The sequence below is a fragment of the Mandrillus leucophaeus genome, unplaced genomic scaffold (genome assembly GCF_000951045.1).
Source record: "Mandrillus leucophaeus isolate KB7577 unplaced genomic scaffold, Mleu.le_1.0 Scaffold678, whole genome shotgun sequence".
Classification (NCBI taxonomy): Eukaryota; Metazoa; Chordata; class Mammalia; order Primates; family Cercopithecidae; genus Mandrillus; species Mandrillus leucophaeus.
This window is the reverse complement of record NW_012107341.1, coordinates 814,899-830,837: the sequence shown is the minus strand read 5'-3', so window position 1 is coordinate 830,837 and position 15,939 is coordinate 814,899. Positions and strand designations below refer to the sequence as shown.

The 15,939-nt window shown below is 44.3% G+C and overlaps 1 protein-coding gene across 7 annotated transcripts in view; it reads right to left on the bottom strand.

The window, feature by feature from the left end:
• Positions 1-7,413: 7,413 nt before the first annotated feature.
• The window catches only part of DDC (dopa decarboxylase (aromatic L-amino acid decarboxylase)), a 114,454-nt gene continuing 105,928 nt past the window's right edge, over positions 7,414-15,939 (bottom strand). For 6 of the 7 annotated variants that reach the window (XM_012002095.1, XM_012002094.1, XM_012002098.1 and 3 more), the window contains 3 exons: positions 14,330-14,431; positions 9,970-10,188; positions 7,414-7,818 (listed from right to left, as the gene is read on the bottom strand). In XM_012002095.1, coding sequence (XP_011857485.1) covers positions 9,988-10,188; positions 14,330-14,431 — 303 coding nt within the window. In that variant the 3' untranslated portion in view covers positions 7,414-7,818; positions 9,970-9,987. Of the gene's footprint in view, positions 7,819-8,874; positions 8,884-9,969; positions 10,189-14,329; positions 14,432-15,939 lie in introns of all 7 variants that reach the window. The other variant, XM_012002096.1, reaches the window with a different exon arrangement.

The window sequence follows — 15,939 nt, the reverse complement described above, 5'->3', positions numbered from 1 at the left end:
TAGCATGAAAAAATGACAAGCATGTTTAAGATAAAATAAGGGAGAGGACTGAATCCGGCAGCTCAGATCTCCCCGCAGCCAACATCTACATTCCTTTGGACAGCTCTCTGCTGTGTAGGGACACCTCCCTGGAACTTTGAAAAGCACTCCATCATTACCTTCCACTTTGTTCTGGAGCAAGGTTTCAAAAGAAGAGTGCTGTATTTTGATTAATTTAGTGAACTGAATTTTCAGACACAAGTAACAGAGCAGCCACTCAGTGGCCTCTGCAGTAAATAATAATATCAGATCACTTAACAAGAAGACTGGAAGTTGGCGGGAAATCTGGGCCTGATGACTCAAAGAAGTCGTGAAGGACCATCTCTTCATTCTGCCACCTTCTCACCTGTGGATTTTCCTCCCTAGGCTTGTCACCTCATTGTCGAGAGATGCCCTCACAATCCAAGCCAGGCAGCCTCACACGACCAGATCTAAAACACAAAGAGGGAGCCAAACTGAGAAAGGACCTTTTCCCTCTGAACACTTCTCTCTTGGAAAAAGAAAATGTTTCCCAGAAAGCCTCCTAGCCTTCCTCTTACATCTCCTTGACTAACTGGGACCCGGTCCTCTGGATATCCTTTCCTGAGAAAGAGAGGGTCTGGTGCAGGGGATAGAGAAAATGACTAGCAACTAGCAGCACATGACATTTAAACACAAGATTTAAAGAAATGCAAGGCAAACAATTTGAAGATTTTTTTTTAAGTTTTTAAAATCTTGACAAAATAAAAAGGAATTGGACAATGCACTTTAAAAACTAGAAGAGGTTTCACTGAAAACAACAACTCCTAATTCATTTCATGGCTTAGATAGTAATAGAAAATTAGTTTATTCTAATTCCATACTTTATCAACTAATTTTAATTATTTTATAATTACCCAAAGTATGTCATGTAGAATGAAAATAAAAGAAAATGAAAACAGTTATATCAAGGCCAAGTCAGTTGTATGTTTACTGGCTATTTAGAAATTTCTAAATACGTGTATATTTAGAAATGACTATATAGATACTATTTGAGTAATGTTGGGAATGGAAAGTTATGTCTCCCCAAAGTTTGTATGTTGAAATCCTAAGCCCAATGTGATGGTTTTAAGGGGTGGGGCCTTTGTGAGGTGATTAGGTCATGAGAGTGAAGCCCTTCATAGATGCGATTAGTAAGTATCCTTATAAAAGAGACTCCAGAGGCTGGGTGCAGTGTCTCATGCCTGTAATCCCAGCACTTTGGGAGACTGAGGCAGGTGGATCGCCTGGGGCCAGGAGTTCGAGACCAGCCTGGCCAACATGGCAAAACCCTGTCTCTACTCAAAATACAAATATTAGCCAGGTGTGGTGGTGGGCACCTGTAATCCCAGCTACTTAGGAGGCTGAGGCCTGAGAATTGCTTGAACCCAAGAGGTGGAGGTTGCAGTGAACTGAGGTCATGCCACTGCACTCCAGCCTGGGGGATAGAGTGAGACTCTGTCTCCAAAAAATAAAATACAATAAAAGAGACTCCAAAGAAATTTCGAGGCCTCTTGCCACCACCTAAGGATGCAAAGAGTTGACAGCAACCTGGAAGAGCCCTCAACAGAACTCGACCATTCTGGGACTGTGACTTCCAGCCTCCACTGTGAGAAATAAATTTCTGTTGTTTATGAGCCACTCAGCATATGGTACTTTGTAGAATGGGCAGGCTAAGACAGGCATTTAGCAATTTTGGGTGATTTTCATCATCAAAATTTTCATGATGGCATTTTGGAGAATTCACATAAACCACTCTCTTACCCTCCTAAAAGTATTGCTCAAATACTGAATTACATTTGTGCTTGCCAGAGTTAACTTTTTTCCAACAAGTAACACTAGCCACTTCATTTTGTGCTTTTGATACAAAAGCATTTCCCAATCAAGCGGCTTTCATCTTCTGGCCTGGTTGGCAAAAGTGTAACTCACTTCTGCACCCTCTCTGAACCCTAGTCTCCTCATCAAATGTAAAACAGGAATAAACCTTTTTACCCTGGAAGCCATTATAAGGATTATTATCAACATAAGATATAATTCTTAAATTATCAAAGCAGTTGCTGGCATGTGGCAGGCACTCAACAGAAACCGCGTTGCTGTGTTATTTTTATTGTTACTATTAATACTCCTATTGGGATTGAAACCCTTATGCCATATCAAGACTTTTCCATCTTTGACAAATGAGACATATTAGGATAGTATATTAATGATATGGAAGAGTTTAGTGCTTGAGCTATTCAATTATTAAACTTTGCTTCCAAGACCACAGACTGGTGGTATATACTGTGCGTGTGTGCGTGCATGCGTGTGTGTGTGTATGAGAAAGAATATGCTCTTCTTTCTTCTGGGTAGAAGTTGTTGAGACTTCAAGGGAAGAGGTTTTCACCTACAGCAGACAGTGCCAGTTTTCTTGGTGTGAGGGATTCTGGGAGATGGCTGCCCATTTCCATATTCATGAATTTTATAAACATTGTCTCAGATAAATGCCAGTGTACACTTCAGTGAGCTCATTTGTTTTTGAGCAGAGGGAATACACAGCCCTAAATAATGTGCCTCCCTGTCAGCCAGGAGAGTTACATTCTGGAGATGTGTGTGTCGGTGGGTGTGGGAGGCAGGTGGTGTTGAGGAGATAGGGAAGCTGACAGGACAAAGCTCAGAGGGAAAACAGCCCATCTAAATCCAGTTCTTTCTCTGGGGGATTCCCTGTATGTGGATTCGCACTGACTTCCAAACCTCTCAGCTCCCTGACTCACTGGTAAGAAAGAAAAAAGAACCAGAATTGAGGGGATGGTGTTCCAGCCCTCTGGCAGAGAAGTAAGATGTGTGGGCCCAGGGTGAACCAAGTGCACAATTTTAGTAAAAGATCTGTATTGGCTACACTGAATGAATCATAAAGGGATGTGAAGAGGCAACCTCTGGCATCATTGTCATAAACAGAGCTGGCGACGGGGGAGGTGGTGTCTTCCTTGTGTCAAAAGACAAAATTATTTACAGATCACATTGGCTTTTATTCATGATTCATAAATCCAGTAGCCTCCATTCTATAAAATAGAATTAGAGTTCCCACTGGGCAATGGCAGAACAGTGGTTTTGTAAGGTTGGAACAAGGAAACAGTATTTTTGTAAAGGTTGATTGGTTAGCATCAGCTTACTTCAGACCACTTTTCTTGTCATGGTTAAAGCAAATGGGACTTCCTTATTACTCTGACTCAGGTAGACTGAGCTCTTTCTGATGCGTTGCTGTGAATCTCTTGTTTTCAAGAGAAATTGGTCTATTTGGGGACCACCAGCTTTCTTAAAGTTTCAGCTTGATTAAATGGCCCTTAGCATGAGTGATGCCACTTTAGTTTGGTCTGTTGGGACCTAGTGCAGGAGCTCACTCCAAAACAAAGCCCTCCCATAATTTTTCTTTAACACCTGAAATGGGGCAGAGCAGGGACGGAAGGAAACATTTGTTTGGGTCATCATTTTCCTCAAGGACTGCGCTACCAATGGGAGTCAACACTTCTAGGTGCCTCCAGTTTGGTACAGTATGTTAGGGGTTGAATTGCATCCCCCAAACAGATTTGTTGAAGTCCTAACCCCTGGCACCTGTGAATGTGGCCTTATTTGGAGAGAGGGTGGTTACAGATGTCATCCAGTTAAGATGAGGTCCTACTGGATTAGGGTGGGCCCTCATCCAATTGATTGGTGTCCTTATAAAGAAGAGGAAAAGAGTCCCAGAAGGAAGAAGGCCATGTGAAGATGGGGGCAGAGATTGGAGTGATGCTGTCACAAGCCAAGGAATATCTGGGTTACCAACAACTTGACTTTGTAGACAGCATGGCCCTGCCAACACCTTGATTTCAGTTTCTGCCTCCAGAACTGTGAGAGAACTTGTTTATGTTGTTTGAAGACACTGAGACTGCCGTCCATTGTTCCAGCAGCCGCAGGAAATGAATGCCCTGCATTCTTACAGGACTGCGGCAGGATGGTGGAGTGATTAAGAGCAGGGGCTGTGGAGTCAGCTTTCCAGGGTTCAAGTCCCAGCTCTACTGCTCATGAGCCACTACTGAGAATTGTTCAGAATCAACCCAGCTGAGGTCTGAAGATCATTCAGACCGGAGCCTGGCCCACAGTAAGCACTGCCCAGGTGCCAGGTGTTATTATGGCCGGGCTGGCCAGTTCTTTCTCTTAGGTTGCCTTGCTTAGGGTTTGGGAAGGAAAAAATAACCCACCTTGTTGTTGTTTTTTTCTACCATTTTAGTCTGCTTAACCTTACTGTTTCATATATTAGCTAAATTCTCTTATTTTACAGGACATTGGAATCTCAGATATACAAGAAAACTGAAGAATTTTCTAATTTTCAGTCCAATCTCATGGACTGAAAAGTCAGTCTCATAGAAGAATGACTTGGATTTCCCAACTCTTGGTTTTTTCCTATCTCCATTTGAGCACCCACCATGGAGGAGAATTCACTGCCCTGTAAGAAAACACTTTCCACTTGCTGATAGGCTGACTTCTAAGTTTTTCTTCGTATTGAAAATCTGTCTATCTGTCACTTTCTCTTTGGAGCTAGAGAGGAGACTCTTCAAATTAAAGGGAGTGTAAAATGTGAAGACAGCTGCTGAGTCCTCTTTGAGTCTCTCCTGCGAGACAGCCTTCCATTTAGAACTCTCCCGGTGTGACTTGGCTCCTCTCTCACAACGCCTGGGGACACATCCATCTCATAAATGCTGGGGTCTAGATCTCACTTTGACATTGGAGCACTTTGGGATTCACGAGGTCTGCTGTAATACAGACTGCTCTGTTATCTTCTTCTTCTTCTTTCCTCTACCATCCATTGTACATCTCTGCTCTGGGGAACCATTCACAAGTTTCTCTAAATTGGTAGCTCCAGATGTATCTAGTTTATGCAAGCAACGTATGCTCACAGTGCTTTCTTATTAATGCTTTTTCTACTACTTGTTACAAGTGTAGGTTATGGCAAGTAACAGAGGTATTAAGGAAACAGATTTTGATATCAAATGCAGTTGAAAGGCAAAAAAACTTTATAGTGTTTGATGTTTGGGTATTTACATAATTTAGAAAAGCAATGGAATGATCCCTAGATTTAAAAACGCCATTAGTCAGTGTTCATATCTTTCCTCAAATGTAGACTTTGTGAATTGCATACCAGCAGAATCAGTTTCTAATTTGTCATGTCTGTTGGATTTCTGAATTAAGGGGTGCAGGTGTGGAGTCAGTGGATATTAGAACTGCCCTCCCTTGGGAGTCTTCTCCCCTCTAGTTTCTCTTTGAACTGTGGTACACCCTCATGATGATCAAGGGGCCACCCAGTGACACCTGCTCCCCTTTTTGTCTTGGACTTTCCTGCAGGCTCCTTGGTGATGGGCATGTGGTCAGCCACAATGAGCTTCTCCAGGTTTAGGGAGTATTGCTGTTTGCTGGATTTTAGAGAGGAGACATGTGATTCCAGGACAGATCTTTCATAACAGCTGTTAGTTGTGTCTAGATCAATCTGGGACTTTCCCAACACTAAGCAGGAGGGGCCTGTTATCCGGAGATACCAGAGGTCAGTAAGGAAACATCTAACTCCAGTGCCAGCAGCAGTTTGTGCACTCTTTTTGACACTAACTTGAATATGTATTCAAATAAAGATGCTCTGTATTGACCACAGATTATAGTCTGAATAATCCAAAACTTTAAAAACTTCCCCACATTGGACTATTCAGGGATGGTCTAGGGGCCAAGACTTTACCTTGGTAGGCAAAGATGGGGCTTCACCCAGAAGAGAATAAATGTCTTAACTGCCAGTTACCTTCAGAAATAGTTAATCCTGGGGAGCAGACAGCATCTTTTGCAGCATAGTTTACTGGGCAAGAGCGTGGACTCTAGAGCCGGACTACCTGGGCTCCCATCCCAGTTTGGCCACTGACTATATGACCTTGGGATAAGTCAGTAAACCTCGCAATGCCTCAGTTTTCTGACTTGTAAAATGGGCATAATAATTGGCCTGCATCATAGAATTTTAAAATAAGTGTTAAATTAATACTTTAAAACACGTATAACAATGCCTGGCATACAGCAAGTGCTATGGGTGTGTTCTTGTTAAATAAACTGGGAGGAAGTTCTTCTTCCTGTTTCTAGGGCTGGGGAATTCAGATCTGAGAACCACTTTATGGAGGAACCTGGAGAAGTCAGGAGGTGGGGTGAACTGCCATAAGTTACCTAGAAATGACCAAGAAATCAGAGAAGCTTTTCTCTCTGTTGGGTCTGTGTCTAAGCTGATGTCTTAGACTCTCCATCAAAAGGATCCAGCCAGTTCAGAGGGAGGAAATCTTCAGTCACTTGCTGGCCTCCTGCCCTGCTTCTGTACAGCATCCCCATTGGCCCCTGCCACCCAGTCTCCTCCCTCCCATCAGGTCTCAGCCATCTTTCTGAAGTATGTTTGTGGATGAGGCTGGATGAGCCCACTAAAGCAGAAAGCTGGTATCAATGATGTTGGTGGCTCACACTGGAGCCCTTGCAGCAATCTTAACTCAAGGGTTGAAAAAGAATCTTGTAAAATTTAGACATCCCAGCCTCAACTCAAGCAGAGTGCTCCACACTCCACTGGTCCTAACAAGGGTGGCCCCTGGTGGGCCCCAAAAACAGCCTCTGTCCCCACATCATGGTGGAGGTCAGGTCTTAATTTGCTGTTGGGTAGAGAACAAATGACCTGAATAAATTAAATGGGGAACTACTTGGCATCTGACGTATTTCCAGATTTTTGAGTAATAGATCATATCATTCACTTAGTTCACATAGATATCGGAGGTCTTTGAAATTCAAATATACTTACTAATAACCCAAGGACCCTTTCTGAGAGTGCCTTGATAGTTCTATAGTCTTCAAAGGACAAGAACTCATCTTGGGATTAAAACACATGTTTCTAAAAGCAAAATGGTTCCCAATACAGATAGTAAACTTAAAGTGAGATTGAGTAAATACCACATCCTTGTCGGAATTTATGTTTACAGAAGCACTCTTCAGTTGCTTATCAATCATGATACTATAGGACAGATAGACTTGTCAGACCAGAAAATCAAGACCCAGAAAGCCAGAGAATCCTTCCCATCACAGCAGAGACTTCAATCTCATTGCTCCAGGTTGTCTCTTGATTCTAACTTTATTTCCACAGAAGTTGAAGTCATCTCCAAGTAAAACTTCTGTATTGTTAATGTATCCAGAACAGTGCCTGACATACACTAGGCACTCAATGAACATTTGCTGAATAAATGAATGCCGTTTAAAAACATCCCAAGGATGCTGTATCTTTTTCTACTTTGGAGGGAATGTCTGTATCACAAGAATAAATTTGATACAACATAGAACAAGATGATCATCTGACACAATTACTATTTCACTTGAATTGTTTATTAGGCATTTAGCCACATGGCAAAGGACAATTTAAAGACCACAGATATAATTTCAAGTCGCATGAACATAGACTGCCCTGGAAAATATGTCAGTGAGGCTTTCCTGCCACTTCTGATGGCTGTAAGAACATGAAAATCTATGATGTTTTAATCAACAAAAATCACAGCTGATGAATAAAAGCTATGGCCACGAAGATTAACTTTTTATATAGCAAATAATATTTCTTTGTTGATGAGACACTAAGCAGACAAAATCACAGCCCTCTGGATAACTTTGGAGAAAGACATGGGAAGCCACAGACAGACTCGGTTCCACGAAGCCAGGATGATATTTATTTGCTTCTTATTCCAGTTTTCAGATAAATCTCGCTTCAACTTTTGATTCCTACAGGGAAAAAAATAGCATGAGCATATGGCTCTATTAAAAAAAAAAAGAATAATTGCATGTGCTTCTTATTCGAATACAAAGAACGAATATATAATTTCCCCCAAAAACAGAGACAATTGTGCAATGTCAAAGAGTTTGAACTTAATAAAGGAATTTTTATTGCCAATCTGGCTTCTCTGATGAAAATTGTATTAGTGTCAACTAGAATGTCTGCCTAATTTTCTACCCTCTGTAAAATATGAATAGTTCCTACTTTCTCTCAGAACTATAACCACATGAATATGATGTAATAAACTCAAATAAGTACAAGTAAAATCAAAGTATTAAGATTTTTATTGTTCTAATCTGTCCAAAACAACATACATGCATTAGGACTTACTATTGTATCACATATCTTTTTAAAAATTGAATTTCATTTTTACCTTTTGAATCTACAGCAAATATAATGACCCCAGAGGAACTGAGACTCTGATGAGAAATACACCTTTGTTTCTGATAAATTTTCAGAGCTACGCTCTCCCCATATGTTCTTCTAGGCATGTGTCAACAAGATGCTGATATGATACAGGCTTATGAGATAGATGCAAACATGGGGTTGCAGAAATGCGAGTCGGGAGCTCTTGCCTGATAGGGATTTGTTTCGTATGGAGCTTACAGTGGTACTTTCCCTCCCCTCACACAGTCTTATGCTGAGAGCAATGGAATAACTTCAACATATAAGCCTGTCCCCACTACCTGCCAGAGATGCTTGAGATACCACTTTGGAGTTGCTCTGGGTCAGGAGGTCTTCCTCAGACCCCAGGTCTCTCTCAGTTTGAGTGGGGAAAGGCCCTGGTTGCACCAGGGAAAGGGCCTGGTTCTCAGGGTACATTTTGACTGAGAAGGTAGTTCTTTGGCCTCAACTTTCAGGAGCCATGGACAGGTCTATCACATATATGAAATATGATTTTCAACTTCTGACTTGTTGAGCACTATACTTTTTCAGATATTCACAATTAAAATCAATAGCAAAGAAGATAAAGTTGTAGGCAATCAGGAAATGCATTACATGACTTATAGATTCTAAATCCCCCACAGGTTGTAATGAACGAGCCATTGCGAAAGGAAGAGGGAGGGAGAAAGAGAAGCAGACCCTAAGGAGGGATCACAGATGTCTTCCACCAAATGGGACAAAAAACCAAACAAACAAAAAGACAGAAACAGAGAAAGGTAGACATATCCCAACAGGATGACATTCTTAAGATAACCTAATGAAGAGACTTTCTAAGGTTGTCTGGGTTCCCACCAACATAATTTTAAATACCCTTCATGTTGCCAACACTGCATTTATTTAAAATGTGTGCTTTGTTTTTACAAATTAACTGCATGCTGTCTACAGGGTTTAGCTGTGAGGGGTTTACCCCTCACAACTGAAAGAAGTCTGGTAATTGAAACACATCCTTTCTTTAAACCATCAAGAATTTGGACGGCAAGTCGTGAGTCACAATAAATTCCCTTTTTATTGTTTTCATTAGTTCTCTAAAGGTCACCAGTTTCTTATATGAGCTTGTTATGACAGTAAGTTATCTCAACAAATGCTGTTTGAAGAAACTTAAAGTATTATAGAGATTGATGTAAGAGAATAAATAGTAAAAATCTAAGTTTTAAAAGAATTATTAAAATGTATGATTCCTTCTACTTCTCCAGAATTAACATGATTTTCTCTTCCTTTTTTTTTTTTTTTTTTTTTTTTGAGACAGAGTCTCGCACTGTGGCCAGGCGGGAGTGCAGTGGCGCGATCTCAGCTCACTGTAACCTCCGCCTGCCAGGTTCATGCGATTCTCCTGCCTCAGCCTCTGGAATAGCTGGGATTACAGATGCGTGCCGCCACGCCCAGCTAATTTTTAGTAGAGATGGGGTTTCACCATGTTGGCCAGGATGGTCTCGATCTCTTGACCTTGTAATCTGCCCGCCCTGGCCTCCCAAAGTGCTGCAATTACAGGCATGAGCCAATGCACCCGGTCTTCTCTTCCTTATTTTCAGGTAAGACAAATGCACCCTGGCAGCATTGAGTGGCCAGGTTGGGCCTGTAGCTGGGTCTGGACTCCAGGAGGACACTCTTGCTGCGGGACAAGGAGACAGGCAGAAAATGAGCCCAGGGCAGCCTACCTGCAGCTGGCTTCACTCCTACTCCCTCTCTGCTCGCAGCACGTCGGCCGCCAGCTCTTTGATGTGCTCCCAGGCCCGCTGCACATGGGCAGATTCCACAGTGCGAGAGCAGATGGCAAAACGCAGGACAAACTTGTCCCTGAGGTGACATGGAACCAAGTGGATTTTTTTGGCACTGTTTATTCTTTGCAGAAGAGCTTCATTCACTTTGTTGGAACCCTGGAGGGATTGAAAGAGAGGAACTGTGCTCAGGTCTCTGGGGACTCAAAAATCAACTGGTCACGTAGGAAAGCCAGTGCTTGGCAACCTTGCCATACATCAGGAAGAAGCCAACTAACCATCCCCCTTGTTACAAAATTCAACAAAATAATAGTAACGCACCCTAAAAGACTGCATGCGTCTTCTCCCCACAGACAATTTCTCCATATTCTAATGTGTCATCAAAAGATGACCCTTCCATGGTCTAAGTTTTTTTAAGGAAAATAAAGATCCCTAGATATGTCATCTACAAATGTATGAGCTTAAACAGCAGAAATGGGGTTTCTGATGGCACCAGGGGAGGAGTCTCTAAATTCCCACGGAAACATAGAAGAGTCTCAGCAACCTAGAAAAGGAAGCATAATGGTCAAGCTAGTGCCAGAATCTGGGAAGAATGTCCATGAACCACAGGACCGAGCAACCATTGGTGCCTCTCCAGATGAGCACAGCCCACCAGCCTGGGGTGGGGCAGAGGCCCCACCCCTCCCACTATACTAGAGATGGAAGCCTGGTATCAATCAGCCAATGGGAAGCCCTTGCTGTCCCGCCTGGGCCCTGCTTCCACAGCAGCCAGTCTCCTGACACTTCACCTCCACCTCCCTTTGCTCCTCTGTCCTTCTTCTGATTGCAGGCAGTGACTCCGTGTCTTCTAAGCCATGGAGTCTTAAATAGAACTGAATGCGGGACACTGCATCCTAGTCACCCGAACCTCGCAGGACTGCAGTTCATGGCCCTGTCTTCAGAGTGGAGAAGCAGGGAGGACGAGTAGGAAGGGGAGAGTTCTATCTACCACATGGAACCACCTCAGATGAGCACGTGCTGGATGCTGGCACCTGGCACAGAGCTGCGCAAATCCCCTGGTCTCTAGCTATGGGCCTGAGCGCCCTGCTCCTGTTGTGCCCAGGTAGACAGTGATGGGTCAGAGGAAATTTGGAAACCGTGGGTGAACACCAGGTCTGCGTGAATCTGGATGAGGATTTAAGGATGAAGATAGAGAAAAAAAGAAATGATGGTACCAAGGGAATGGAATGTTACCAAAAAGACTCAGTATGAGAGCAAACATCTGCAAAGTACAGAGCACAGAAAATAGGAAACAAATTATTTAGGAAAAACGTGCTTGCCATTTTCAAACAGACTGGATAGGGCAGTACTTCTATGAAGTAGAGACAAGAAGCCTAGCAGAGGTGGGACAATGACAATGAACAAAGTAGGCTGAGCGCACACAGATGAAGACCAAGCAAGTACTAGCCGCGATGAGGATGGAGGGAGAGGGACCATGATGCCATAGCAACATCACATCTGCTTTAGTAAAGAGCCACATGACGCACTGAAGTATTCAGCATGAGGAGCCTGAAATTCAGATTGAAGAGGATTAGACCAGGAGAGAGTGAGGCCAAGATGGCAGACGTGGAGGCAGAAAAGTGAGCCACAGTGTTTGACTCATGTGCTTCTCCAGAAACTGAATTTGCAGACTGGAGGCACAAGCAAAGTTTTACAAAAGGAAACATTTGTCAGCTGAAAAATGCCCTGGGCTTCCTGCATAAGAGGCCTCACTATATGGCATGAGAGAAGAATGGACAGAAACCAGTATACAGATGGGTTTGGTGGCCTCTATAAATTATGCAAATAAAATAAAAGCCATAACCTTAGCAACATTATGCTAAGTGAAAGAAGACGGTCATAAAAGGCAATATGTTGTATGATTTCATTTATACAAATGTCCAGAATAGACAAACCTACAGAGACAGAAAACAGATTAGTAGTCCTAGGGATGGGGAATATGGCATGACTGGGTGTGGGGTTTCTTTTCAGAGGATGAAAATGTTCTAGAATTAGATTGTGGTGATGGCTGCACAATTCTGTAGATATACTAAAAATATTCAAATGTAGCCTTTTTTTTTTTTTTTGAGATGGAGTCTTGCTCTGTTGCCTAGGCTGGAGCACAGTAGCACAATCTTGGCTCACTGTAACCTCTGCCTCCCAGGTTCAAGTGATTCTCCTGCCTCAGCCTCCCAAGTAGCTGGGATTACAGGTGTGTGCCACCACTCCTGACTAATTTTCATATTTGTGGTAGAGACGAGGTTTCACCATGTTGGTCAGGCTGTTCTCGAACTCCTGACCTCAAGTGATCTGGCCTCCTTGGTCTCCCAAAGTGCTGGGATTATAGAGGTGAGCCACCACGCCCGGCCCAAATGTAAACTTTAAATGAACAAAGTGAATTATATCTCAATAGAACTGTTAAAAAAAATAGAATATAAAAGTCCTGTGCAGCCATTAAAAAGGATGACTTTGTGTCCTTTGTAGGGACATGGATGCAGCTGGAAACCATCATCCTCAGCAAACTATCACAAGAACAGAAAACCAAACACCGCATGTTCTCACTCATAGGTGGGAACTGAACAATGAGATCACTTGGGCTCGGGAAGGGGAACATCACACACTGGGGCCTATCATGAGGAGGGGGGAGGAGGGAGGGAGTGCATTGGGAGTTACACCTGATGTAAATGACGATTTGATGGGTGCTGACGAGTTGATGGGTGCAGCACACCAACATGGCACAAGTATACATATGTAACAAACCTGCATGTTATGCACATGTACCCTAGAACTTAAAGTATAATAAATAAATAAATAAATAAATAAATAAAAGTCCTAGAAGAAAACTGTCAGCAAAAATAAGAATGAAAACAACTGCTTGACAGCAGATGAGTCGAATAAGTACGATGCCAACACCAAGGTTGGTTGACTGGACACATCCTAGACATGGATGGACTGAGGCTTCTCCCACAAACACCCAGAGCGTGTCTTGCCCTCTTGGTCCTCTGTGCACCTCCCAGGTCTCATCACTTGTGCTCTTCCAAGAGCTCAAGTCTCCTCTCCTGCTCTGCTACCTGCAGGCTTTCCCACAGCTACAGCTCCTCCTTGCCTCAGAGCTCTAAGTCAGGTGAGGCAAAAGGACGTGGTAGGTAGAGTGGCAGTGCTACACTCTGACTGGCAGCCCCTTGACAATGACACTACCCCAGCCTGCGCCTTCTCCTGAGTGTCTTTAATTTGAAAAAAGAAGCCTTCTGGAAAGGCTTGAAATGATTGTGAATTTAAAGCTACCTCGGTCAGGCACAGTGGCTCACGCCTGTAATCCCAGCACTTTGAGAGGCCGAGATGGGCGGATCACGAGGTCAGAGTTTGAGACCAGCCTGACCAACATGGTGAAACCCCATCTCTACCAAAAATACAAAACTTAGCTGGGTGTGGTGGTGCACACTTGTAATCCCAGCTACTCAAGAGGCTGAGGCAGGAGAATCACTTGAACCTGGGAGGCGGAGGTTGTAGTGAGCCAAGATTGTGCCACTGCACTCCAGCCTGGGCAACAGAGTATGAGACTCTGACTCAAAAAAAAAAAAAAAGAAAAAAAACTCATAAAACAAACAGAGCATTAGGTCTCACCTGGCTCTGTGCACACAAGGGAGATTACCAAGGGGCATGTGTGCAGTGCATCTTAGAGCCTTTTTGAGAACTGTATCATGATTCTCAGCAGAGATGGCTTATGCCCTAACCTGTGTGGGCCAGCCTGCCCTCACCTGGTGAACATCGGGTGAGCAAAATAACAGCACACCACAGCACAGCGTCAAACAGACTCCTGTGTGGGCATCTTGTAAAGGTACGCAGCCAGCAGCTCTGGGATGGGGCCCAAGACTGACTTTTCTAAGGAGCTCCCAGGCAATGCTGATGATGCTGATGCTGTTGATCCACAGAAGATGCTCAGATTAGTGAAGCTATGGACAGGCCACTGTCCTCCAGGGAGGGCCAGTGGCAGAGGTGCGGGATGGAGCCTTGGGGATGGAAAAATGGTAAGGATTCTGGGACCAATGAGCTGTGTAAGTGAGAAGTCTCAGAGCAGGCTTGAGGAAGTGGGAACAGCCCCCATGCGTGGAAGCAAGGCTGTGCAGCGTGGGGCAGGGCAGGCTGGTGGACTGAAGAACGCAGGCTTTGCTCTCCCATCTCTGGAGAGCCAGGGCCAGTTTTTGAGCATGGAGGTAATGGACGACACTTTCCCCTCTGTCACATTCACAGAAAATGAAGAATGGAATAGATGTGGACAAACCTTCAGCCGAAAGCAGACAAGCCCCAGAGTGACTTCCGCACAGATTTCAAAGCGGGGATCCTGGAGCACCAGTGACTCAAACTCATGGGACAGCTGGACGTGCTTGAAAGAGGAGAGGGAAAATCTGTTTCTCTCACGGCCACTTAATTCAGGACTTAACTACCTAGAAAACCTTATTAGACTGCACATGTATAATTCATTTAGTTGCTCTTGGCAATTTTCCTCAAGTGCTTGTACCGTTCACTGACCAGCTGTTCCCAGGCAGGCTAAGAAACTCATTGCCTGCATTAGCAGAGGTCTAGTGTCTTCAGAACACCAACTGTCATTTTCTTCTGTTCATGGGACTATTTTTATCCCACCCAAACTGTCTTTTATAATGTTAGAATAAACACCGTGAGGAGGTATTTGAGCATTCTGGAAGAGACAATGACTAACGCCCATCGAGTTGCTCCTCTGTGCTTCCGGTGCCAGCGCTCACCACTGCGGCATCTTCAGGACAACCCACAACACAGAGGATATCGTGATTATCCCCATTTTGCAGATAAGAAAGCAGGCTGGGAGTGGGCGAGCGACATGCCCAAGGTGCACCCGGAGGCCTTGGCTGAGCTGGTGTTCTACGGCAGCCTGATGGAGCTGCAGCTCTGTGGCTGCCACAGCTGTTGCTCCTCCTCGGCGTTTGCCACCTAGAGCTGGGCATCCTGTCCGCTCTGTCACATTCAGAATCGGCCTTCCTTTCATTGAATACACTGACCTTATTTCACTTCCAGATAAGTATAGCACTCAGAAGCTATTCAGATAGTATGTGATCCTAGGAGAAGGAGCCCTCCGTGGCGTAGGCCCGTGCCTTGCTCATTCTAAGCCCGCGCATACAGCAGGGCCCCCACGTTGCAAGTGCTGGGGTGGACCTACGGAAACGCCACGCCTTTGCGGGCAGTGGGTGGCTGGGACCAAAACACTTGTCATACGAGCGGTTCCTCGTCAAACCACCAGAGGGCGCCAAAGACCTCGGCCTCATGGGCAATCCCGAAACCCGGTTCCCGCCCAGGGAGACAGGCTTTGAGCATCCCTGGACTCTGCTCCTAAGGCAGGATTGGGTCCCCTTTCAGAAAGAAGTGGGGTGTGTTTTAAACAGGAGCCAGCATGATCATAACTAGTTCTGCTTGAGCTTAAAGATGTCATCATTGTGGAGAGATAAATCCCTGATTTTTTGGCTTTCTGTCCCCCCAAAAACTGAATTCGTCTCAAATGGGGAGAGGGGCATTTCCTACCCGTAAATTCATATACATACTCCTTTCCCAGTTTTCGCCCCCAAACAGGTCCTTATAGTGTTCGGCAGCTCCTGGAACTGTCCTCACCGAAGCTTTGGGAATAGACAGTTCATGGCACATCCTAGGCATTCTACGAAGCTTGCAAATGGATGTGTTTTTATACGCTGTGCCACAGAGGATGCAGCTGGGGACACCTGCCCCTGCACAGCTGGTTGTGAAGTGGCAACAGGACTTAAAATGGAGGACTGTCACCATCACTAAGGCTGAATATCACAGGTGTGCTTGTTCCCATGAAGCCTGGGGACCTCTGTCCATCAAGATGAAGCCACAGCTTAGGAAGGA